The 18,790-nt window shown below is 35.6% G+C and overlaps 1 protein-coding gene across 2 annotated transcripts in view; it reads left to right on the top strand.

Annotated features, from left to right (window-relative positions):
- Positions 1-18,790, top strand: part of CYFIP1 (cytoplasmic FMR1 interacting protein 1) — a 51,676-nt gene that overhangs the window by 13,427 nt on the left and 19,459 nt on the right. Inside the window, exons 5-16 of one of the 2 annotated variants that reach the window (XM_081947656.1) lie at positions 2,264-2,365; positions 2,663-2,844; positions 6,252-6,348; positions 6,586-6,714; positions 7,537-7,641; positions 8,213-8,304; positions 9,101-9,218; positions 10,045-10,167; positions 13,488-13,613; positions 13,712-13,878; positions 15,253-15,400; positions 16,644-16,791. In XM_081947656.1, the coding sequence (XP_081803782.1) occupies positions 2,264-2,365; positions 2,663-2,844; positions 6,252-6,348; positions 6,586-6,714; positions 7,537-7,641; positions 8,213-8,304; positions 9,101-9,218; positions 10,045-10,167; positions 13,488-13,613; positions 13,712-13,878; positions 15,253-15,400; positions 16,644-16,791 (1,537 nt within the window). Of the gene's footprint in view, positions 1-2,263; positions 2,366-2,662; positions 2,845-6,251; positions 6,349-6,585; positions 6,715-7,536; positions 7,642-8,212; positions 8,305-9,100; positions 9,219-10,044; positions 10,168-13,487; positions 13,614-13,711; positions 13,879-15,252; positions 15,401-16,643; positions 16,792-17,012; positions 17,167-18,790 lie in introns of both variants that reach the window. The other variant, XM_081947655.1, reaches the window with a different exon arrangement.

Here is an 18,790-nt window from a genome sequence, read left to right as displayed (position 1 = left end):
TTTGCTTATAGGTTGTATTATTGTATACCTTAATAATACATTTACCACACATAAATGCTTTCAGTGACCTATTAATCATTTCAGGCTTTTTAGACATAATTACTAAAACCACTGAGTTTAGATGGAAGAATTGAACTAGAAATACATTGGACAAACATAAAAGAAGATTCCCCGTACCCCTCCCCTTTTCAGTTGCACAGATGTTGAGAATACCAACCAACTAGACATCTCTTTCTTTATGAAGCAGATCCAAAGTGCCCTTTATTGCCTTCATGGTCAAAAATATATCATTCATGTTTTTAAGAGGCAACATGCATGACCCTTTCCAATATGTTTCTCTAGTCCCAGAAAATATGTGGAAGAATCTTGGATTCAAGGATAAGTAAAAACTGTCTTGCAATCTTTTGGAATGATATCCATGTTGACGTTTGAAATCAACCCAATTTAATCTCTCTGACTATTTATAAAATCATTCTAGAGAGATAAAAATCATGTTTTATTATTTCTCTTCTTTTGCTACTTTTCACATTCATATACTCACACACTTTTAAATTTGAAGAATTGTAATAATATCAAATGGGATATCCAAATGAGAAATCCTCAGATTTCTCCATTTTCAGTCTCCTCATGAAGTGTCCTCCGGATGTCACAACAGTATGGAAGTAGTTTGATATTGCCGTTTTTGGGCTTTTAGATTTTTTTCAAAAAAGTTTAGCCTAGCTGGAATTGCCTAGCTGCCTTCTATCAACAATAAACCAGTAATAATCCAGTTCTTTCCTGCTTAGGTCTTCAAAGTCAGCCAGGATCAGATAGATGCTAACATCTGGTGGAGCTCTTCCTCCTCCCCTATGTATTGCTTCTATCCACAGGCTTTTAGCCAAGAAATAGAATTAACACTGGAGTAGCAGCAGTATACACAGGCTTCTTTTAAAATTTAGTGTATCTCCCTATTTTTTAATCTTGCATTGACAATATAGAATCTTTGATATGTAGGGAAGAAATGGTTTGGGAAACTGTGCTTCTGTGCATACATTCTTGATCATTCAATCTTTCCTTTTCAACCCCAGTGAGCAGAAGACCATTTATTTTCTTCAGTTTGCCTATCCAACAGACTAAACACTTAGGTCTAATTGCAGCCCATCTGCTGCTAAATTTGGCTGCAGTTCAAAAATTGCAAATATACTTGTTTCTTCATCATCTGGGGATAACTTTTCTTTTAAAGCATATCCTGGCATAAGAGGGAGATATTGCAGAACATCTCTAGTCCTGCTCTAGTCCTAGACAAGTTCATTTGAGGACTCTTTTATTATGGAAATGGACACCTTTGTGAATTTCTCTTTTCCTCCAACTAGTTTTATATTATTATAACCTAGTAATGAGAGGAAAAAAAATACAGCCTCATGTCTTGACAATGGCATTTTCTGTTTCTTATTAGAATCATAAAAGACCAACTGTGTGCTCCTACATTGCTCCTACATTGCTCCTACATTGTGTAGGAATGACTAAAACATTTTTTGAAAAACTCTTGAACTTCCATTAAAAAAGAAAGCATAAATTGGACATTGTTGAATTTGATGAAATGTGTTCTACTTTGCTGATAGTTCCAAAAGTTACAGAAAAATATTCTTGAGAAAAAAAATAATTTCATTGAAATCAATATTGCTTTCTCTTATTTCCAACAAAGTAATTAGTCCGAAAGTTAAGCCACCTGGGAAAGCCAAGGGAGATCATAAAAAAGCAAAAGTTAGAATATTTTAGGCATGTGATGTGACACCCAGAAAAATACGGCACATTTCACTTAATCCTCCAAGGAAAGATTGAAGTCAAATGAGGCCCAGGGAGAAGAAGAACATCATGGCTTCAAAATCTAAGGGACTGCTTTGACAAAACTCAACAGCATTTTTTCACGTGGCTGTTGTTAAAAATAGCCAACATGATTCACCAACATCTGATGACGGATATGGCACAAGAAGAAGAAAGAATTAGTCAGTCCCTAAGTGTTTATAAGATCCTTGGGACTGAAAGATATATGCTCCGATTCCAGGGAAAGAATATGCCCACCAGGTTTTTTATTTATATAATTCATCAATCTTAAAAACCGTCACTCATGTAAAATATTTATGAAATCAAATATTTGTGAAAACTGTTATTACTAATAAAAAAAGAGTATAAGATGTTGCGTTTAAAAATGAAGCCATTTTATATGGCAGAACATGATTTAAAATCGGAAATGTGTTTTTCTTTAACTTTTCTTCCTTTTCAGGTAAAATGTAATGAGCAGCCTAATAGAGTGGAAATTTATGAAAAAACTGTGGAAGTACTTGAACCAGAGGTCACCAAGCTGATGAATTTTATGTATTTTCAGGTAAATAGTTGTTAATTATTAGCATCTCTCTGTCCAACATCCCACCCCACCCCCCTTTTTTAATCCTTCTATTCTGGTATTGTCCCTGCCATACCTTATCTGTTGAATAGAAAATAGATATTGTTCTAAATAAAGAAGTCTCACAATGAGTTTTTGAATGTGTCTGGAAAAATCCGATTAATGCAATTTGTGTATATAGTCTGGTTCTATTGGCATCATATTGTACTTGCAATTAAGAGGGAAATAGCTTGCCATTTGTGCTGTTTTTTTAAAATATGGATTTATTTTTATGCACAGAGAAATGCCATTGAAAGATTCTGTGGAGAGGTGAAACGTTTGTGTCATGCAGAAAGGAGGAAAGACTTTGTATCTGAAGCTTATTTGCTCACTCTTGGAAAATTTATCAACATGTTTGCTGTTTTAGATGAGCTGAAAAATATGAAATGCAGTGTGAAGAATGACCATTCAGCCTACAAGCGGTGAGAGGTTTTTTAAAAAGTAACAAGTACAATAATGAATATAATTCATTATAAATGTATAAAAACATAAATAAACAGCAGCTCAACAAACAACCTACAATTAACTTCTCAGTTAATACAACCCAGAAACAGACTCACCCATATAATCGGGGCTCCACGTTCAATAGCAAAATAGGCCTTAAAGGCTTTGCAAAACACAAATAGGGTGAACCTGATTGTCATGTTTTCTATACCAGTTCATACATTTAGATATTTCTAATGCTCTACTGTGTTTTACAGTGTCTACTTTGCTGATATTGGTAGAATGAATATATGTTGGAAATTTAAATATGTTTTCTAAATAGTACATCAATAACTAGAATTTCTCAGTAACGGGTAGCAGGTCTTTTATTAAATATTCCATAAGGCATCAATCCAGGCTAATGGATATGCCACCCAGAATCATCTTATAGGGGAGATGGGTGGCGTAAAAATTAAATGAATGAATGAATAGTTCATTTGACTAAAACATATGATTAAAATCTGCTTCAGATGCTTGCTCTCTCTAACAATAATACAAATCATTGCAATATATTTTATTTTATTTAAATGGAGCTAGTTACCAGCGAACCACAGTATATATTTAAAATGGACTCACTCTGCAGGATTTTCCAATTAGGGGAAAAATACTATTTAAAATAAAAGTAGACTGGAAAAAGTAGACCACAAGGTGACAGTAATTTGCTTTAGTCATATGGTATTATTCTTGTTGAAAAGATATACACAGAATTTGATACGATTGTTTTATTTTATATATTTCATCTGGGCAAAATAACTTCATAATTAGGTTCAGATTGAAATATTAATAAAGCTAAACATTTGTTAAAGACATGGCTCTAACAGTTTTACTGAATTGTTACCTCTGGATCATGTAGATAAATGTTCTGCTTTCCATTTTCCCTTCACTTAGACTAAATACTGAATATTGTAAATCTGTCATGATGGCAGAAAGCTGTCACTTATGATTTGTGGGAAGGTTTGTGCCACAATACTTCAGCAAAACCAGCCACTCAGTTCATCATGTTTTCAGTTCATTAAAGATGTTTTTTTTTTCCTGCCAACACAGGAAGAGCATGTATGGTATGTGTAAGGTCTTATATTTTGCTAGAGTAAAATGCACAATATTCATTGCATACATTTGGACTTCTGAATTTTTACAAGCTGCACAAAACCATCCCTTCTGAGATTACGTTTGCCAAAATTTGCCTGACAGGAATGAGCCAGGTGGTTGATTATGATGTTAATTATACTGTATTTTTCAAAGTATAAGATGCACCAAGGTTTTGAAGAGGCAAATAAAAAAAAAAGTTCTTGCACTCTGCAAACCTCCCCAAAACGGCCCATTTTTCATAAAAACGGGCCCGTTTTTTGTCCAAAAAAGGGCATTAGGAAGCTTATAAAGTGCTCCTGGGGGCTGGGGAGGCAAAATTGAGCAAAAATGGTCCATTTTTTGCTCATTTCTGCCCTCCCCAGCCCCCAGGAGCACTCTGAAGCCTCCTAAAGGCTATGCACAGCCATTTTGGTGAGGGGGCGGGGTTTCAGGACGCAAAAAAATGCTGCATTCAGTGTATAAGACGCACCCAGATTTTCAGCCTCTTTTTTGAGGGAAAAAGGTGTGTCTTATACTCCGAAAAATACGGTAATTATTAATTAATGGGCTCATTAACGCCTTCCTCCTTCCTTCGTCTTGTCTTCGACAAATACATTATGTGCAAGATTTCCTTGTAGGAATCCAAGGGCCCCCCAGTGTTTTTTGTTTGCTCTTGCATTCACGATCTGCTGTTACCTTTGTGGTTTGGGAAATGAAGACTACCTGATACTTTTTTAAAATCAGCTTTCAGCTGGCAACTGAAAATGGCAAACTTCTGTTTTCACTTCATTATCTGATATTTTTATTACATATTACCTATTTATTACATATTAGATGGGAGTTTCAATTTCCATTCCTTTAAGTGTCATGGTAGCGTCTTTGAAGCCTTAAATATATCAGGTTGTTGAAAGTACTATTTTACTACTCCTTTTCTTCTGTACTAGTACAACTTCGGTATATAGGTAGTCCTCGACTTACAACCACAATTGAGCTCAACATTTCTGTTGCTAAGTGAGACAATTGTTAAATTAATTTTACCCCATTTTATGACCTTTGTTGCCACAGATGTTAAATGACTTGCTGCCATTGTTAATTTAGTAACACAGTTGTTAAGTGAATCTGGCTTCCCCATTGACTCTGCTTGTCAAAAGGTCACAAAAGGTGATCACACGATCCTGGGACACTGCAACAGTCATAAACATGAGTCAGTTGCCAAGCATCTAAATTTTGATGTGGTGTAGCCATAGGGACATTGTAATGGTTGTAAGTGTGAAAAACGGTCATTAGTCACTTTTTTCAGTGCTTATGTAACTTCAAGTGGTCACAAAATGAACATAAGTCAAGGACTACCTGTAATAAAACAGTTCACAGAATTTAAGAGTGATAGCTTGCATTTCAGTCTATTTTGGTTACATGTTTTTAAATCCACTTTTATTCTTACCAAAGATAGGTTAATAATATGAAATATCTAAATAGGGACTTAATAAGAAGAATAAGCAACAGAGAAAGGAAGACTATTGATTTTGGGCAATGTGTCTATTCTTTATTTAATTAGTCAGCAGAAGAGAGACCCAAAATTAGAATATTTTCTTTTCTTTTCACATAGCCGTGATTGTTAAGGACTAATTTACTAATTCCAGTTACTTTCTTAGATGAAGTATTTTCAGTGTCTACTTCTCAGCATTAGCAATCACCAAGGAAGAAGGTTCGCCTTTTCAGTTAATAGAAAAGCATTTCTGCTTGCATATGTATCATGTGTAAACAGGTTTGGTTGCTGAATTGAATACTACATTTTTACTGTGATTAAAACTATAATATTTTATAATATAATAAACTATAGTAATACCATGGCTTTATTTTCACATTGTGATTAGCTTTTTTTCTTATTACTCATTCACTGAACCTGAGCAGATTGTAACCTTGGTTGATTTAAAAAGTGTTGCATGTGGCAGGACATAGGATTTAAATGGAAACCCTAGAAAAATCTCAGGATTACAGTCCAGGAAGATAAGAATATATAGTCACAGGTATTGTAGCTACTATGAATCTTTCCTTTTTACAACCAATTTCGTTGTATTTAAGTACAATGACAATAAAGATTATACTTATACTGATTTATTAAAGATACAGCCTCTGTTTATTAATTTATATAACCGATTGTGAAATAACATTAACTTATAGATATAAACAATTTGCTGAAGAATCCGGGAAATCATAAAATGGTATAATTAGAATTATTTTTGTAGATTTAACTAATTTTCCCTTTTTTCCTTGAAAGGGCGGCCCAGTTTTTACGTAAAATGGCTGATCCTCAATCTATCCAAGAATCCCAGAATCTTTCCATGTTTCTTGCCAATCACAACAAGATTACACAAGTATGTTTTACATTTAACACTAACATTATATAAATTAACCATTAATCTATTATTTGAATTTACATTATTCAAGTTTACATTACATTTACAAAATTCCATTTTTTGCTGTGTAAAGTAAAAGGATAGGCACTTCTAACCTGGTATTTTAATAATAGTGTATGGTATTCATTGATTCGCTTTTCATTGTTTTAGTATGATTTAAGACAACGTTAAATCACATGTTTTGCTTTATTCTAGTCTTTACAGCAACAACTGGAAGTAATTCCTGGTTATGAAGAACTACTAGCTGATATTGTGAATCTATGTGTAGATTATTATGAAAACAAAATGTACCTAACGCCCAATGAGAAGCATATGCTTCTAAAAGTAAGTTATATTGCTGGAAACTATAAAAACAGGGTGAGATGGTGTGGGGGGATGTGCTGGCAAAGAGTTCACTTGAAATGCTAATACATCAGAACAATTATTCTACTGAAATATTTATATCTTTTTATTGTCTCCTACAAATCTCTCTTCCTTTCCTTTCCTTCCCTTTCCTTCCCCTCCCTTCCCTTCCCTCAGATGAAAAGACCAGAATGGAATGAATATATCAAAGCAATTTGGTCATAGGTAGTAAACGAATTGCAGAAGTAAATGTTTTGGATTCAGTGGTTAGTGGAACAAATTGATTCAGCATTTATTAATTGCACTGATTTTTAGTAAAATGAACATAATAATTTTTGAAAATAGAAGTGCATTTAATTCTCAGTGGTGGTAGTCGTCTTTAAAATTGAACAAGTAGAGACTATGCAAAGAGGCTAACACAGAGGTTTCTAAAGCATATATCACCCAGTATTTAATTGCATATTATAAAAGGCTTGGTTAGCATGTTTTATTGATCCCAGTGCATATTGTGCCACTTTACCAGAGAACAATATCTCTGGTTTTTAGCATTTTTGTTAAATATGAAAGAAATTCAGCTGCCTACTTTTATTGTTTCTGGTGTAATCATTTTTTTCTCTTTCTTCTGATCTACTTTATGCCATGTCTCTTGGATTGTAAACTCCCATACAACAACTGTCCTATTACTAATTCTTGTAAACTCTTCTTAGAGCTTCTTTGGGCTGAACAGCAAGGTAAAATGCTTCCGATAAATAGACTTTTATTCTTATCTGCAAGCAATATTCCTATGTTCTTTTTTTTTAATAGGTGATGGGTTTTGGTTTATACCTGATGGATGGAAGTGTCAGTAACATCTATAAATTAGATGCCAAAAAGAGGATAAATCTCACAAAGATTGACAAGTTTTTTAAGGTTCGTGAATAATTGTTAATATGAGTAGTAATGTATTTTTATGAATATCTTCGTGTCTTATGCAACAGGCTGAATCCTTGGCAACCAAACAACAGGTTTATAAGGGTCAATTTTGTACTGTACAGAAAAAAAATGCCATAAACTGCAAAATATTTTTAAGATACTTGGTTGTTTACACATTGAAAGCTTTCCAAGCTCTGATTATATACCCACCTGTTATGCTTGAAAGAGATAATAATTCAGCCATAGAACCTGTTCAGGAGACATTTTGCCCTGTGGATGTTTATGCCTGACTTTTTAATTGGAATAGTTGAATGGTGTTGATATACTGGGTATCATTACTGGCATCAATCTATTTATGAGGTTTTGGAAAAGACAATTATTTATTATAGCAAAATTACATTGTATTGAATTTTGTGCACATTGTTTTAAATGATGTTCTTACTTGGATCCATGATTTTATGATTGTTTTGTTATAATTGCATACATTTTAATGGTATCTAAGCAGCTTATTTGAAAAATATGGGAGCATGAAATATGTGTAAGATTTGCATTTTTTTTTCTTATATAGCAGCTGCAAGTAGTTCCACTGTTTGGTGACATGCAGATTGAACTGGCAAGATACATTAAAACTAGCGCTCATTACGAGGAGAATAAATCTAGGTAAGAGTGAAAAATATCCCGCTATCTTTGTAAAGCATGCTGTAGAATTGCTTTATATTATTATCAGCATTATTATATCTCACTTAAAATCATGATATAGGGTAATGTATGTTATCTTGATAGCAACTACTAAAGAGTTAGATCAGGATTGTCAAACACAATTTCATTGAGGGCTGCATCGGCTGTGGTGGATCGGGGGGGGGGGGATGGGCATGGCCAGCTTGAAGCCACTCCCCAAATTGCTGACATGTTTCCTCTTCGTATTGGGTAGACCCGGCCGAAGCTATGTTGGCCTGATCTTTTCTCTTCGCACTTGTATTTAATTTCTCCTAAATATTAAGCAAACTTTGGAAAGTATAACATTCACTGTGCCAATTTATTCTTTTTTCACTATTTCACTTTTTCACTATTTTCTGATCTCATTTTGGAGTTTTGGTTTTAATATTTAAAGATTTAAATGTGTCTGAGGGAGTAGATGTGCTTGAACATGAAGTTCTTCAGGAGCGATCTGTTTTAAGTTGCTCCTATTTACAGGAGCTTGCTTTTCTTATACATTCCTAAAACATTGAGTCTGATTGAGTTGCATCTTCTTCATATAGCCTTTAAAATTGTATTACTGGTAATTGTTAGGATTGGCTATGTTACTTTATGTTTTAAATTATATTTAAATGGGGGATACTTGTACATCATCTAGTTCCTGCAAAAGTAGTTTCAAAATGTTTTGAAATAATTATTAATTGGAAGTTTCCTCCTTCTCGTTAGTGTGATCATTTCACATTTTGTGTTTCTCTTGCAGATGGACATGTACTTCTTCTGGCAGTAGTCCCCAATACAACATCTGTGAGCAAATGATCCAGATAAGAGATGATCACATGCGTTTTATTTCAGAACTGGCTCGTTACAGCAATAATGAGGTATGTGGATTAGTGGGGAGCACATTTTAAGCAGAGGTAATTTTACATTATGACCAATTATTTTGCATGCTTCACTCAAGAGACTCTAGTATGTAACTTCCTTTTAGAGATCATTTAAACTTATTCCTATTCTATGTCAATAGAAGATTTACTCCGGGTATGAAGTTCAATTCTGCTTATGAATTCAGATTTCTGAATTCCTGTTTTATAACAATTTCTTTTTGAAGATGGCTTTTTCTTAAAATCTGGGCAGAGATTTGTTAATTGCATAAACAACATGATGTCAATTGATAAGAGTTTTGAGTATTGTTGGATTCCATTCCCAAATGTTTTGGGGCATTGTCCCTTGGGTGTTGAAATGTAACTGAAACCATCAGCAAAAGATTTTTATACCTGGTTTTCTAAGTATACTTCCTATTCTACCCCACCCTTGCACCAAGCCAAAAGGATACTAGATCAAAATAACCTTGTATGAAGAAGTAGTGATATAAATGCATTCTATTTATAAATTAATATATTCTCCTGCTCCATGTTGACATTCATGCTCTTTACATGAAGAAACCTTGTAAGAATATAGACTGCTGTGGAACAGATTCACTTAATTTCCAAATTGCTTATCTAACTAGACCAGTTCTTTTAGATGGTGGACATTACTTTTGTAAAGCCACATATTTTGAGGGTATCAAATGAATAGAGATAATATTGGACCATCACAAATTCTCATTTAATTTGAATAAAAATAATTCTTTGTACGTGTTGGTTCTTTGCATTTAAACCTGGCTTTCATTTTATATAAAATCATTTAACAGTCATACGTCCTTTGTAGGTGGTGACTGGATCAGGACGTCAAGAAGCTCAGAAAACAGATGCTGAGTATCGGAAACTTTTTGATCTTTCTCTTCAGGGTCTCCAACTTCTATCACAGTGGAGTGCACATGTTATGGAAGTGGTATGTGGAAAAAATAGATAGGAAGTTTTAAAGGAGAAATTAAGAAAAAATATATAATTGTAATCTTAGGTTGCATTTTAGTAATAAAATCTTATTGGTTATTTCCAGTCCAACATAAATGAATTAAGAATCACAACATGAATAGTCATATCTTCTGCAGATCTAAAATTATCATAGCTATTGTGGCCAAATATCACATTTGTTGAATTGTGAAGCATTTTTTTCACCAATTAACTCAACATGGTTTGAGGACCCAAGTTTCTCTTTATCAAAATCACATGAAAACATAGCAAAAGTAGTAGTTGTGTTGGGCCCATCCACAACACAACTGATGACAAATATGGGCCTGGCCTGGAAATCTGCAAGGTTATTCTGTTGTATGGGCCCTTTGCTAGAAGGAATAATTGTTAGTTATTCCTTCTAGCAGAGGGCCCATACAATAGAATAATCTCAGAAATTGCCAGGCCAGGCCAGGCCCACATATTTGACCAATCACCTTCATTGTTATTGTAGACCTTTGAATACACATGTAAATAGTTTTGTACTATGATACGGTCCCATCTCAAAAGCAGTATTTCAGAGGCACACCTTCTGTGTCAGCACAGGACATCTGCAGAGTACCAAAAAAGTCAGTCTGCATTGGCAGCCCAAGATCAAACTCTGCCAATTCAGCGGCAAAATGGTGGATTTCTTTGTAGGATAATTGCTTTTTCAGTGTTTAATTTCTTGTACAATGTAAAATAGGTGTGTTAGGCTTCCGATGACTATTTTGTGTAAAATAACACTTTCCCATTCATAATAATTTACAATAAACAAGACAATAAATTTGTGAATGGTTATGTTAGGGACTCACTTCGACACCAGGCGTGCCCTTGTAGCCCCCCCCCTTTCAGCTTTTTTTAAACGGAAACTATAGCACCTATCTCAAAACGTTGTCCACCATATGTGTCATAGGCACTTCATTTAATGTATAGCCTGTTATTTATAACATAGGATATTTTTATAAATTTCTGGAGGACATCCATGAATAAATGTTGCTTATAATATATCTGTTAACAGAAGTTACTCTGATAGTCTTGTAAAGTTGGGATTTCTCAAACAGAACAAGAGATCAAGACAAAAGAAGTTCACATAGAACTTGATGTCTTAACTCTGGGAAAGGGTATTAAACTCTGTGATATCCATCAGCATAACTTCACTTACAATTCACAACAAATTATAGGAGTTTTTTTTTCTTAATGATAGGGGTTATTTTGAGTGATTTTATAGCATTGGTACTTAATATATATATAAGCAAATTAATAACTGCCTTTTGAAATGTACCATGACAGAAATATTAATATTATTTTGCTGCATTATATTTGATTCTGGTATGCTGTGTAATGATGCTACATTTTAAAGTATCAGTTTGGATTTAAATACTTGCAACTAGTCTTATGCTGCAATTAATTGCCTAGATCAGTGTTTTTCAACCTTTTTTGGGCAAAAACACACTTGTTTCATGAAAAAAATCACGAGGCACACCACCATTAGAAAATGTTAAAAAATTTAACTCTGTGCCTATATTGACTATATATAAAGTAATTCTCTTGAATAGGAATCAAATAAACACAACGAAAGTATTTTATAATTACTTTATTATGAAATAGTAAGTAAACAGAAATATGAAAAATTATAAAATACTTTATTCAGTGCGCAACCTGGGCAAAATTGGCTCTTAAGACTGGTGGACTTCAACTCCCAGAATTCTGAGAGTTGAAGTCCACCAAGGGCATCAATCATATTAGCCCAGGCAGGGATCTGCAAAATTGGCTCTTAAGACTGGTGGACTTCAACTCCCAGAATTCTGAGAGTTGAAGTCCACCAAGGGCATCAATCATATTAGCCCAGGCAGGGATCTGCAAAATTGGCTCTTAAGACTGGTGGACTTCAACTCCCAGAATTCTGAGAGTTGAAGTCCACCAAGGGCATCAATCATATTAGCCCAGGCAGGGATCTGCAAAATTGGCTCTTAAGACTGGTGGACTTCAACTCCCAGAATTCTGAGAATTGAAGTCCACCAAGGGCATCAATCATATTAGCCCAGGCAGGGATCTGCAAAATTGGCTCTTAAGACTGGTGGACTTCAACTCCCAGAATTCTGACAGTTGAAGTCCACCAAGGGCATCAATCATATTAGGCCAGGCAGGGATCTGCAAAATTGGCTCTTAAGACTGGTGGACTTCAACTCCCAGAATTCTGAGAGTTGAAGTCCACCAAGGGCATCAATCATATTAGCCCAGGCAGGGATCTACAAAATTGGCTCTTAAGACTGGTGGACTTCAACTCCCAGAATTCTGAGAGTTGAAGTCCACCAAGGGCATCAATCATATTAGCCCAGGCAGGGATCTGCAAAATTGGCTCTTAAGACTGGTGGACTTCAACTCCCAGAATTCTGAGAGTTGAAGTCCACCAAGGGCATCAATCATATTAGCCCAGGCAGGGATCTGCAAAATTGGCTCTTAAGACTGGTGGACTTCAACTCCCAGAATTCTGAGAGTTGAAGTCCACCAGTCTTAAAATAGCCACCTTTGCAGACCTCTGTGTTAGCCCAAAGCCTGGCGCTGGGCGGGCCTTGCTCCCCCATTGGTGGAGCCCCAAGAAGCGAGGAGGGAGAAAAAGAGACGGAGGCAAGGAGCTTCTCCCCCCCTCCCCCGCAAAAATCTTATCAGGGAGCCGGCGGGCAGTAGCAAATTAGCAAATTGTTGCTGGGAGGAGGCGGGGAGGAAGCTCCTTAGCCTCCCGTTTCTTTTTCTGCCTCCTCGCTTCTCGTCCCCGCCAGGCGGATCTGATCGGAACGCCCGTGTGCAAGAGGCGAGCCCTTACTTTTATTATTACTTTTATATTTACTCCGTCTCCTCCTGCTCCGGTCCTCCTGGTGACTCGAGTCGCGACGTCGCACACTGTGCTCGGGCGGGAAGGAAGGCTGGAGTCTGGACCAATCACAGCCCGGACATCAGAAAAGTGGAATTTTTTTGAATTTTTCAATTTTTCCCACGGCACACCAGGCAACATCGGAACAGTGGTTGAAAAACACTGGCCTAGATTGAGATGGATACTTCTAGACTGAAAGATACTGTATATCAAGCCAGTTCAGTGGAGCCTGGATAAACGTAGCAATGCATATATAGAAGGGTTATTCTTTTAAGTAGAATATGTGGAATGTATCCCATGTCAGCTGCTAATTAAGAGGTACAAGTCTATATATTCAATAGTGAATGGAAAGTTTTGTTTTATTTTGCTCAGTTCTGTGTCATTCTCATTTTCTTTGTTGATTTCAGTATTCATGGAAGTTAGTACACCCGACTGACAAATATTCTAACAAAGATTGCCCTGACAATGCTGAGGAGTATGAAAGAGCAACTCGCTATAATTATACAAGTGAAGAAAAATTTGCTCTTGTAGAGGTAAGAGAATGCAGATGAGTTCTGCAAAATTTCTAGCTTGCCCTCCTATAAATCTGCCTCATTAGACAAACTAACATTCCCCCTTCTCCCCCATGCAGGTCATTGCAATGATTAAAGGATTACAGGTGTTGATGGGGAGGATGGAAAGTGTCTTCAATCATGCCATTCGTCATACAATCTATGCTGCTCTCCAAGACTTTGCCCAAATCACACTTAGAGAACCATTAAGACAAGCCATCAAAAAGAAGAAGAATGTCATCCAAAGGTAGTGACTGACACTATCTCATGCCATTATATTTTTTCTTTCAAGCATTTATCTTTGTGAATATTGAGGAACATTATTATTATTATTATTATTTACACAACAATGTGAAATCATAGTTTCCAGTTTTTCAGCTGGTGTTGGTTTCATACACATTGAGATCTTCCCAAGAACCTAGAATGTTGTAATGTATTTGTGTAGGATGTGTATGGATGTAAGCAGTGTGGTCTTTTGCAATTGACAGGACTAGTTGGCAATATTGGATGCCAATATAATATAGGTGTAGTCCTTGACTTATGACCACAATCAGCCCAAAATTTATGTTGTTAAGTGAGATATTTGTTAAGTGAATTTTGCCCCATTTTACAATCTTTATTGCCACAATTTTGAATGAACCACTTCATTTGATAAGTTAGTAGCCCAGTTGTTAAGTGAATCTGGCTTCCCCATTGACAGAAGGCTTGTCAGAAGGTTACAAAATGTGATCACATGACCTTGGGACCCAGCAAAGGTCATAAATATGAACCAGTTGCCAAGCATCTGAATTTTTATCACATGATCATGGGGATGCTGCAAAGGTTGTAACTGTGAAAAACAATCATAAATAACATTTTTCAATGCCATTGTAACTTTGAGAGGTCACTAAATGAACTGTTGTAAGTCAAGGACTACCTGTAATCCAAAATAGGCCTGGTATTTATCAAAAATTGAAAAAGAAAAAATAGAAAGTTATGTTTACATAACACTAGCCTTTGGTAAAATACATCTTTGGAAAGAACACTGAAAATAAATTTATCCTACTTGCCTCTAATTGTTATGATTTCTTGAGAGTAAGTAATAGGTCTTTAAAAATTGATCAAAGTGGCAGTCCCTTAGATAATGCCAGCCTAAACATCCTAAAATTATGATCTAGGCCCACAATCAAACAATTTTTGGTCTATGCCTAGATCCCAGAACTGCCTATTATGTGGTCAAGATGTTTTGCCCATCCCTAATTTATATAAATAAACTTCTTACTTCAGTTAGAAATCACATTTCATATACTTTCACACTATGTGGAATCAACATAATTTGAAGATCTAAATGTATATGTTAGTTGCAGATATCAAGGATTGGTCCTCACCTACCAACATCACATATATTACATGTGAAGAAAGCTTTAGTTGTGTTTGTGTTTATTGTGGCAAGAATTTTTTTCTCAAGGTTTAAAATTTGCATGCTTCCAGACTATGATTTATAAAATGATAGCATTATCAATTGCTAATATATTTTAATATCACAATTATTAGTGTATAATAACTTCAGAAAGCATATATCTAGTTCCTTGTGGTTCTTAAGACTACCTGATGCTCACAAACCCTCTTGAATTATGGTTAGTATCCTGCAGGCTATCAGAAAGACTGTGTGTGACTGGGAAGGTGGGCACGAACCATTTAATGACCCTGCACTAAGGGGAGAGAAAGATCCCAAAAGTGGCTTTGATGTTAAAGTTCCAAGGCGTGCTGTAGGTCCCTCCAGTACCCAGGTAACTCCCTCTACTAATTCTTGTATGTGTGTCACTGACCAACAACAGAAATTACGGTGAAATAAATCTATTTAAAATGTCATCAGGATTAGGCAATTTTATCAGGGATCCTATTTTGTAATTTTCTTTGCTGATTATGGGTTTGTTTGTTTTTTGGCTGCTTTTTTATTCAGTGCAAGTAATCCTTTGTTTAAATACAAAGTTTGTCATAGCTCCAAAGATGGCTACAAATTATTGGGATTTAGATTTTTGATATGCTCAAGATTTTGCTCCTGAAAAACACCATGGCCTTAAATTTTAACTGTTTGGTGGGTTTTTCAGTGGGTTGCTATATTGAGGTGAAGGAGAGGAATATGTTTTTCTCCACTTAAACCTTTGAATATATGCTGTAAAGTTAAACTTTTAAAGCTCTAGCTTATCTGGCTTAGAACACAAGGGAAAAAAGTACCAAATAATTATAGTCTTTTGGTTAATATGCATTAAGCCAGGGGTATCCAAACTTGGAAACTTTAAGACTTGGCTGGCTGGGGAATTCTGGGAGTTGAAGTCCACAAGTCTTAAAGTTCCCAAGTTTGGACACCCCTGCATTAAGCTCATGTCAAACTCCTACAAGGCTATGCTGAATTCCATAGCCATCATGTATGGACTAAAATGTTCTTGCTTGGGAACTTGCTCTTGAGTATGCTACATGTCCAGTTCCACTGATGTTTGTGGCACCCTCAATAGAATTTACCAGGACAGGTTGCCTGTCATCAGCTTTCTTTTCTTGAACTTTCTTTAGTGTCTTTTACTTTTCTTTCACAGTTCTCTATCTAACTACCTATTTATTTATTTAGACAAATAAAAATGATTCCAATCAATCAGTTGTGAAATAATATTGCTTGCAGTTTTCGTGTTAGTTGCAGCATCCTCAGTTCTTTGCCATTAATACATTGCTGTGTTGGAACAAGAAATCTTTGTAATAGGAAAATAAATTATCTTTGAATTTATTTGTTAAGCTTCCTTAACAAACTTAAGATCTTTTTATGTGCTATAACGAAATGAGTAGGCTGAATAAATAAAACTTCTTACTTCTTGTTGGTCAAAGGGTTCTGTATTCTTCATTGTCTTGCTATTCATGTTTTAACAAACTAATACACTGTACATTCATCTGATTTTGTGCTTTCTCCTTTTCTCTATTTACCCTTGTGTATTTATTAACGCAGTCTCTCTTCTCCTCTTTTGCCTTTTCCTTTTCTGTTAGCTCTTCCTGGTTCGTTCTATGACAGAGTCCTTAAACTATGCAGAGCTGTTGAAGCAGCTCAGATCTCTGGGAATGGAAAAGTTATTGCATGTGATAAACAAGTTTCTGAGGCAGTCCTACATCTATCCCACTCTTTTAAACTTTGGTGGTAAGGCATTACTTATTATTTTTAAATAATGTCATGCCATGAACTGTTCCACTGCAAATTGTGGTGCTTTCCCCCTTTCAGTTTCCTTCAGGTTAATTATTTTTTACTTTCCTTATCAGGTTGCAAATTGAAGTAATCTTCCTTTTGGCAGATAAGTAAAGCTCAACTAATGTGCTATGTATGTTTTTCCTCCGTCATGGATGTTCTGTTTAATAATGCAGCTTTACATGGTGAGAACCATGTTAGAGTCCCTCATTGCTGACAAAAGTGGTTCCAAGAAAACCTTGAGAAGTAGCCTTGAGGGGCCCACCATATTGGACATTGAAAAATTCCATCGAGAGTCTTTCTTCTACACTCACTTGATAAATTTCAGTGGTAAGATACATAGATGATCAGTGCTCAGCTTCAGCATGTCCTAATACTTCTAACACATCCTGGGAAAATGTTTCCGATTTATTTAACTTTACTTTTATTTAAAATATTCTATCAGAGCTTAGCAGCTTGGCATCTTTTTTCCTGCTGTTGAGAAAAACAGGATGCTGGATAATTTGTTTATTTATTTATTTTAAATCCTGCCTTTATTATTTTTAGAAATAACTTAAGGTGGCAAATATAACCTAATATTATGTGGTCCCTCTGTCTGATCCCAAAAGACTTTTGTTAAGTCTTTCACCTTTGAGAATACAGGTAGTCCATGACTTACGATCACAATTGAGCTGCAAATTTCTGTTGCTAAATGAGACATTTGCTCAGTGAGTTTTGCTCCATTTTATGACCTTTCTTGCCACAGTTGTTAAGTGAATCACTACACTTGATAAGTCAGCAGCCCAGTTCTTAAAGTGAATCTGGCTTCCCCATTGACTTCGCTTGTCATGAGGTCACAAAAAGGTGATCACATGACCTTGGGGCATATAAACGGTCATAAATATGAACCAGTTGCCAAACATTTGGATTTTGATCACATGATAATGGGATGCTGCAAAAGTCATAACTGGGAAAAACATCATAAGTCACATTTTTCAGTGCTATTGTAACTTTGAATGGTCACTAAACAAACTCTTGTAAATCAATGACTACCTGTATTACATAAAAGCCCTAGGCTTAAATAGATATACTTGATAGATTTTTCTAGTTGGAATGGTTTTGTTGTTCATAAATAGTTGCCAAATAAGAGCCCCTATGTTGATCCTGTGAAAATAGCAAAAATGTTTGCCTAGTTTGTTTCTCATCCCTTCTTTTTCTAAGGAGAGAAGTTAAGTATCTTGCCTTGTTTGGCTACCATTTTCAATATTATTGGCTTTAATCGGAAGCATGTTGTTCAAGTGGATTTACCTATTGACATGCGTCAAGGTGTATCATACTGCATTGTCTGTTCAATCCACAATGTGGTTGGATATTTTCGCTTTGAATGGGGGGAGAGTTTGTATTTCAATGCCCTTCAGAAACAATGCTGGTGGATAGGACACTGATTCCCAAGCACTGAATTGAGATTCTGTAGAGTTTTTGGAGAGAGTCTGCCATTAGCATTATTTGTTAGGGTTGTATATTGCTATAAGAGACAATATTATCTCTGCTTAGCCAGCTGTAAGAAATGTATGTGTGTACTACAGAAGCTTTCTATAAATCACTATGTACACCAGGGGTGTCCAAACTTGGGAACTTTAAGACTTGTGGACTTCAACTCCCAGAATTCCCCAGCCAGCCATGCTGGCTGGGGAATTCTGGGAGTTGAAGTCCACAAGTCTTAAAGTTCCCAAGTTTGGACACCCCTGATGTACACAATGCTAGTCAGAGTTGAAAGATGCACATGTCTTTTGGGGCTCTGTTACATTTTTTTAGGTTACCTTATACTTTAAAATTCTACTCTATATTAGAGACCAGGAAATACTCTTAAGAGTCTCTCAATAAAATGTTTGGGAATCAGTGTTCTAACTTACTGAAAACACTTCTATTATGGCAGTCCAGAAGGAATCTTTGTGTTTTGAAAACAATTTACTTG

This window comes from Natrix helvetica (assembly GCF_964273705.1).
Source record: "Natrix helvetica genome assembly, chromosome: 3".
Lineage (NCBI taxonomy): Eukaryota > Metazoa > Chordata > Lepidosauria > Squamata > Natricidae > Natrix > Natrix helvetica.
Note: the sequence above shows the minus strand (reverse complement) of the source record. Positions and strands in the feature narration are given on the sequence as shown.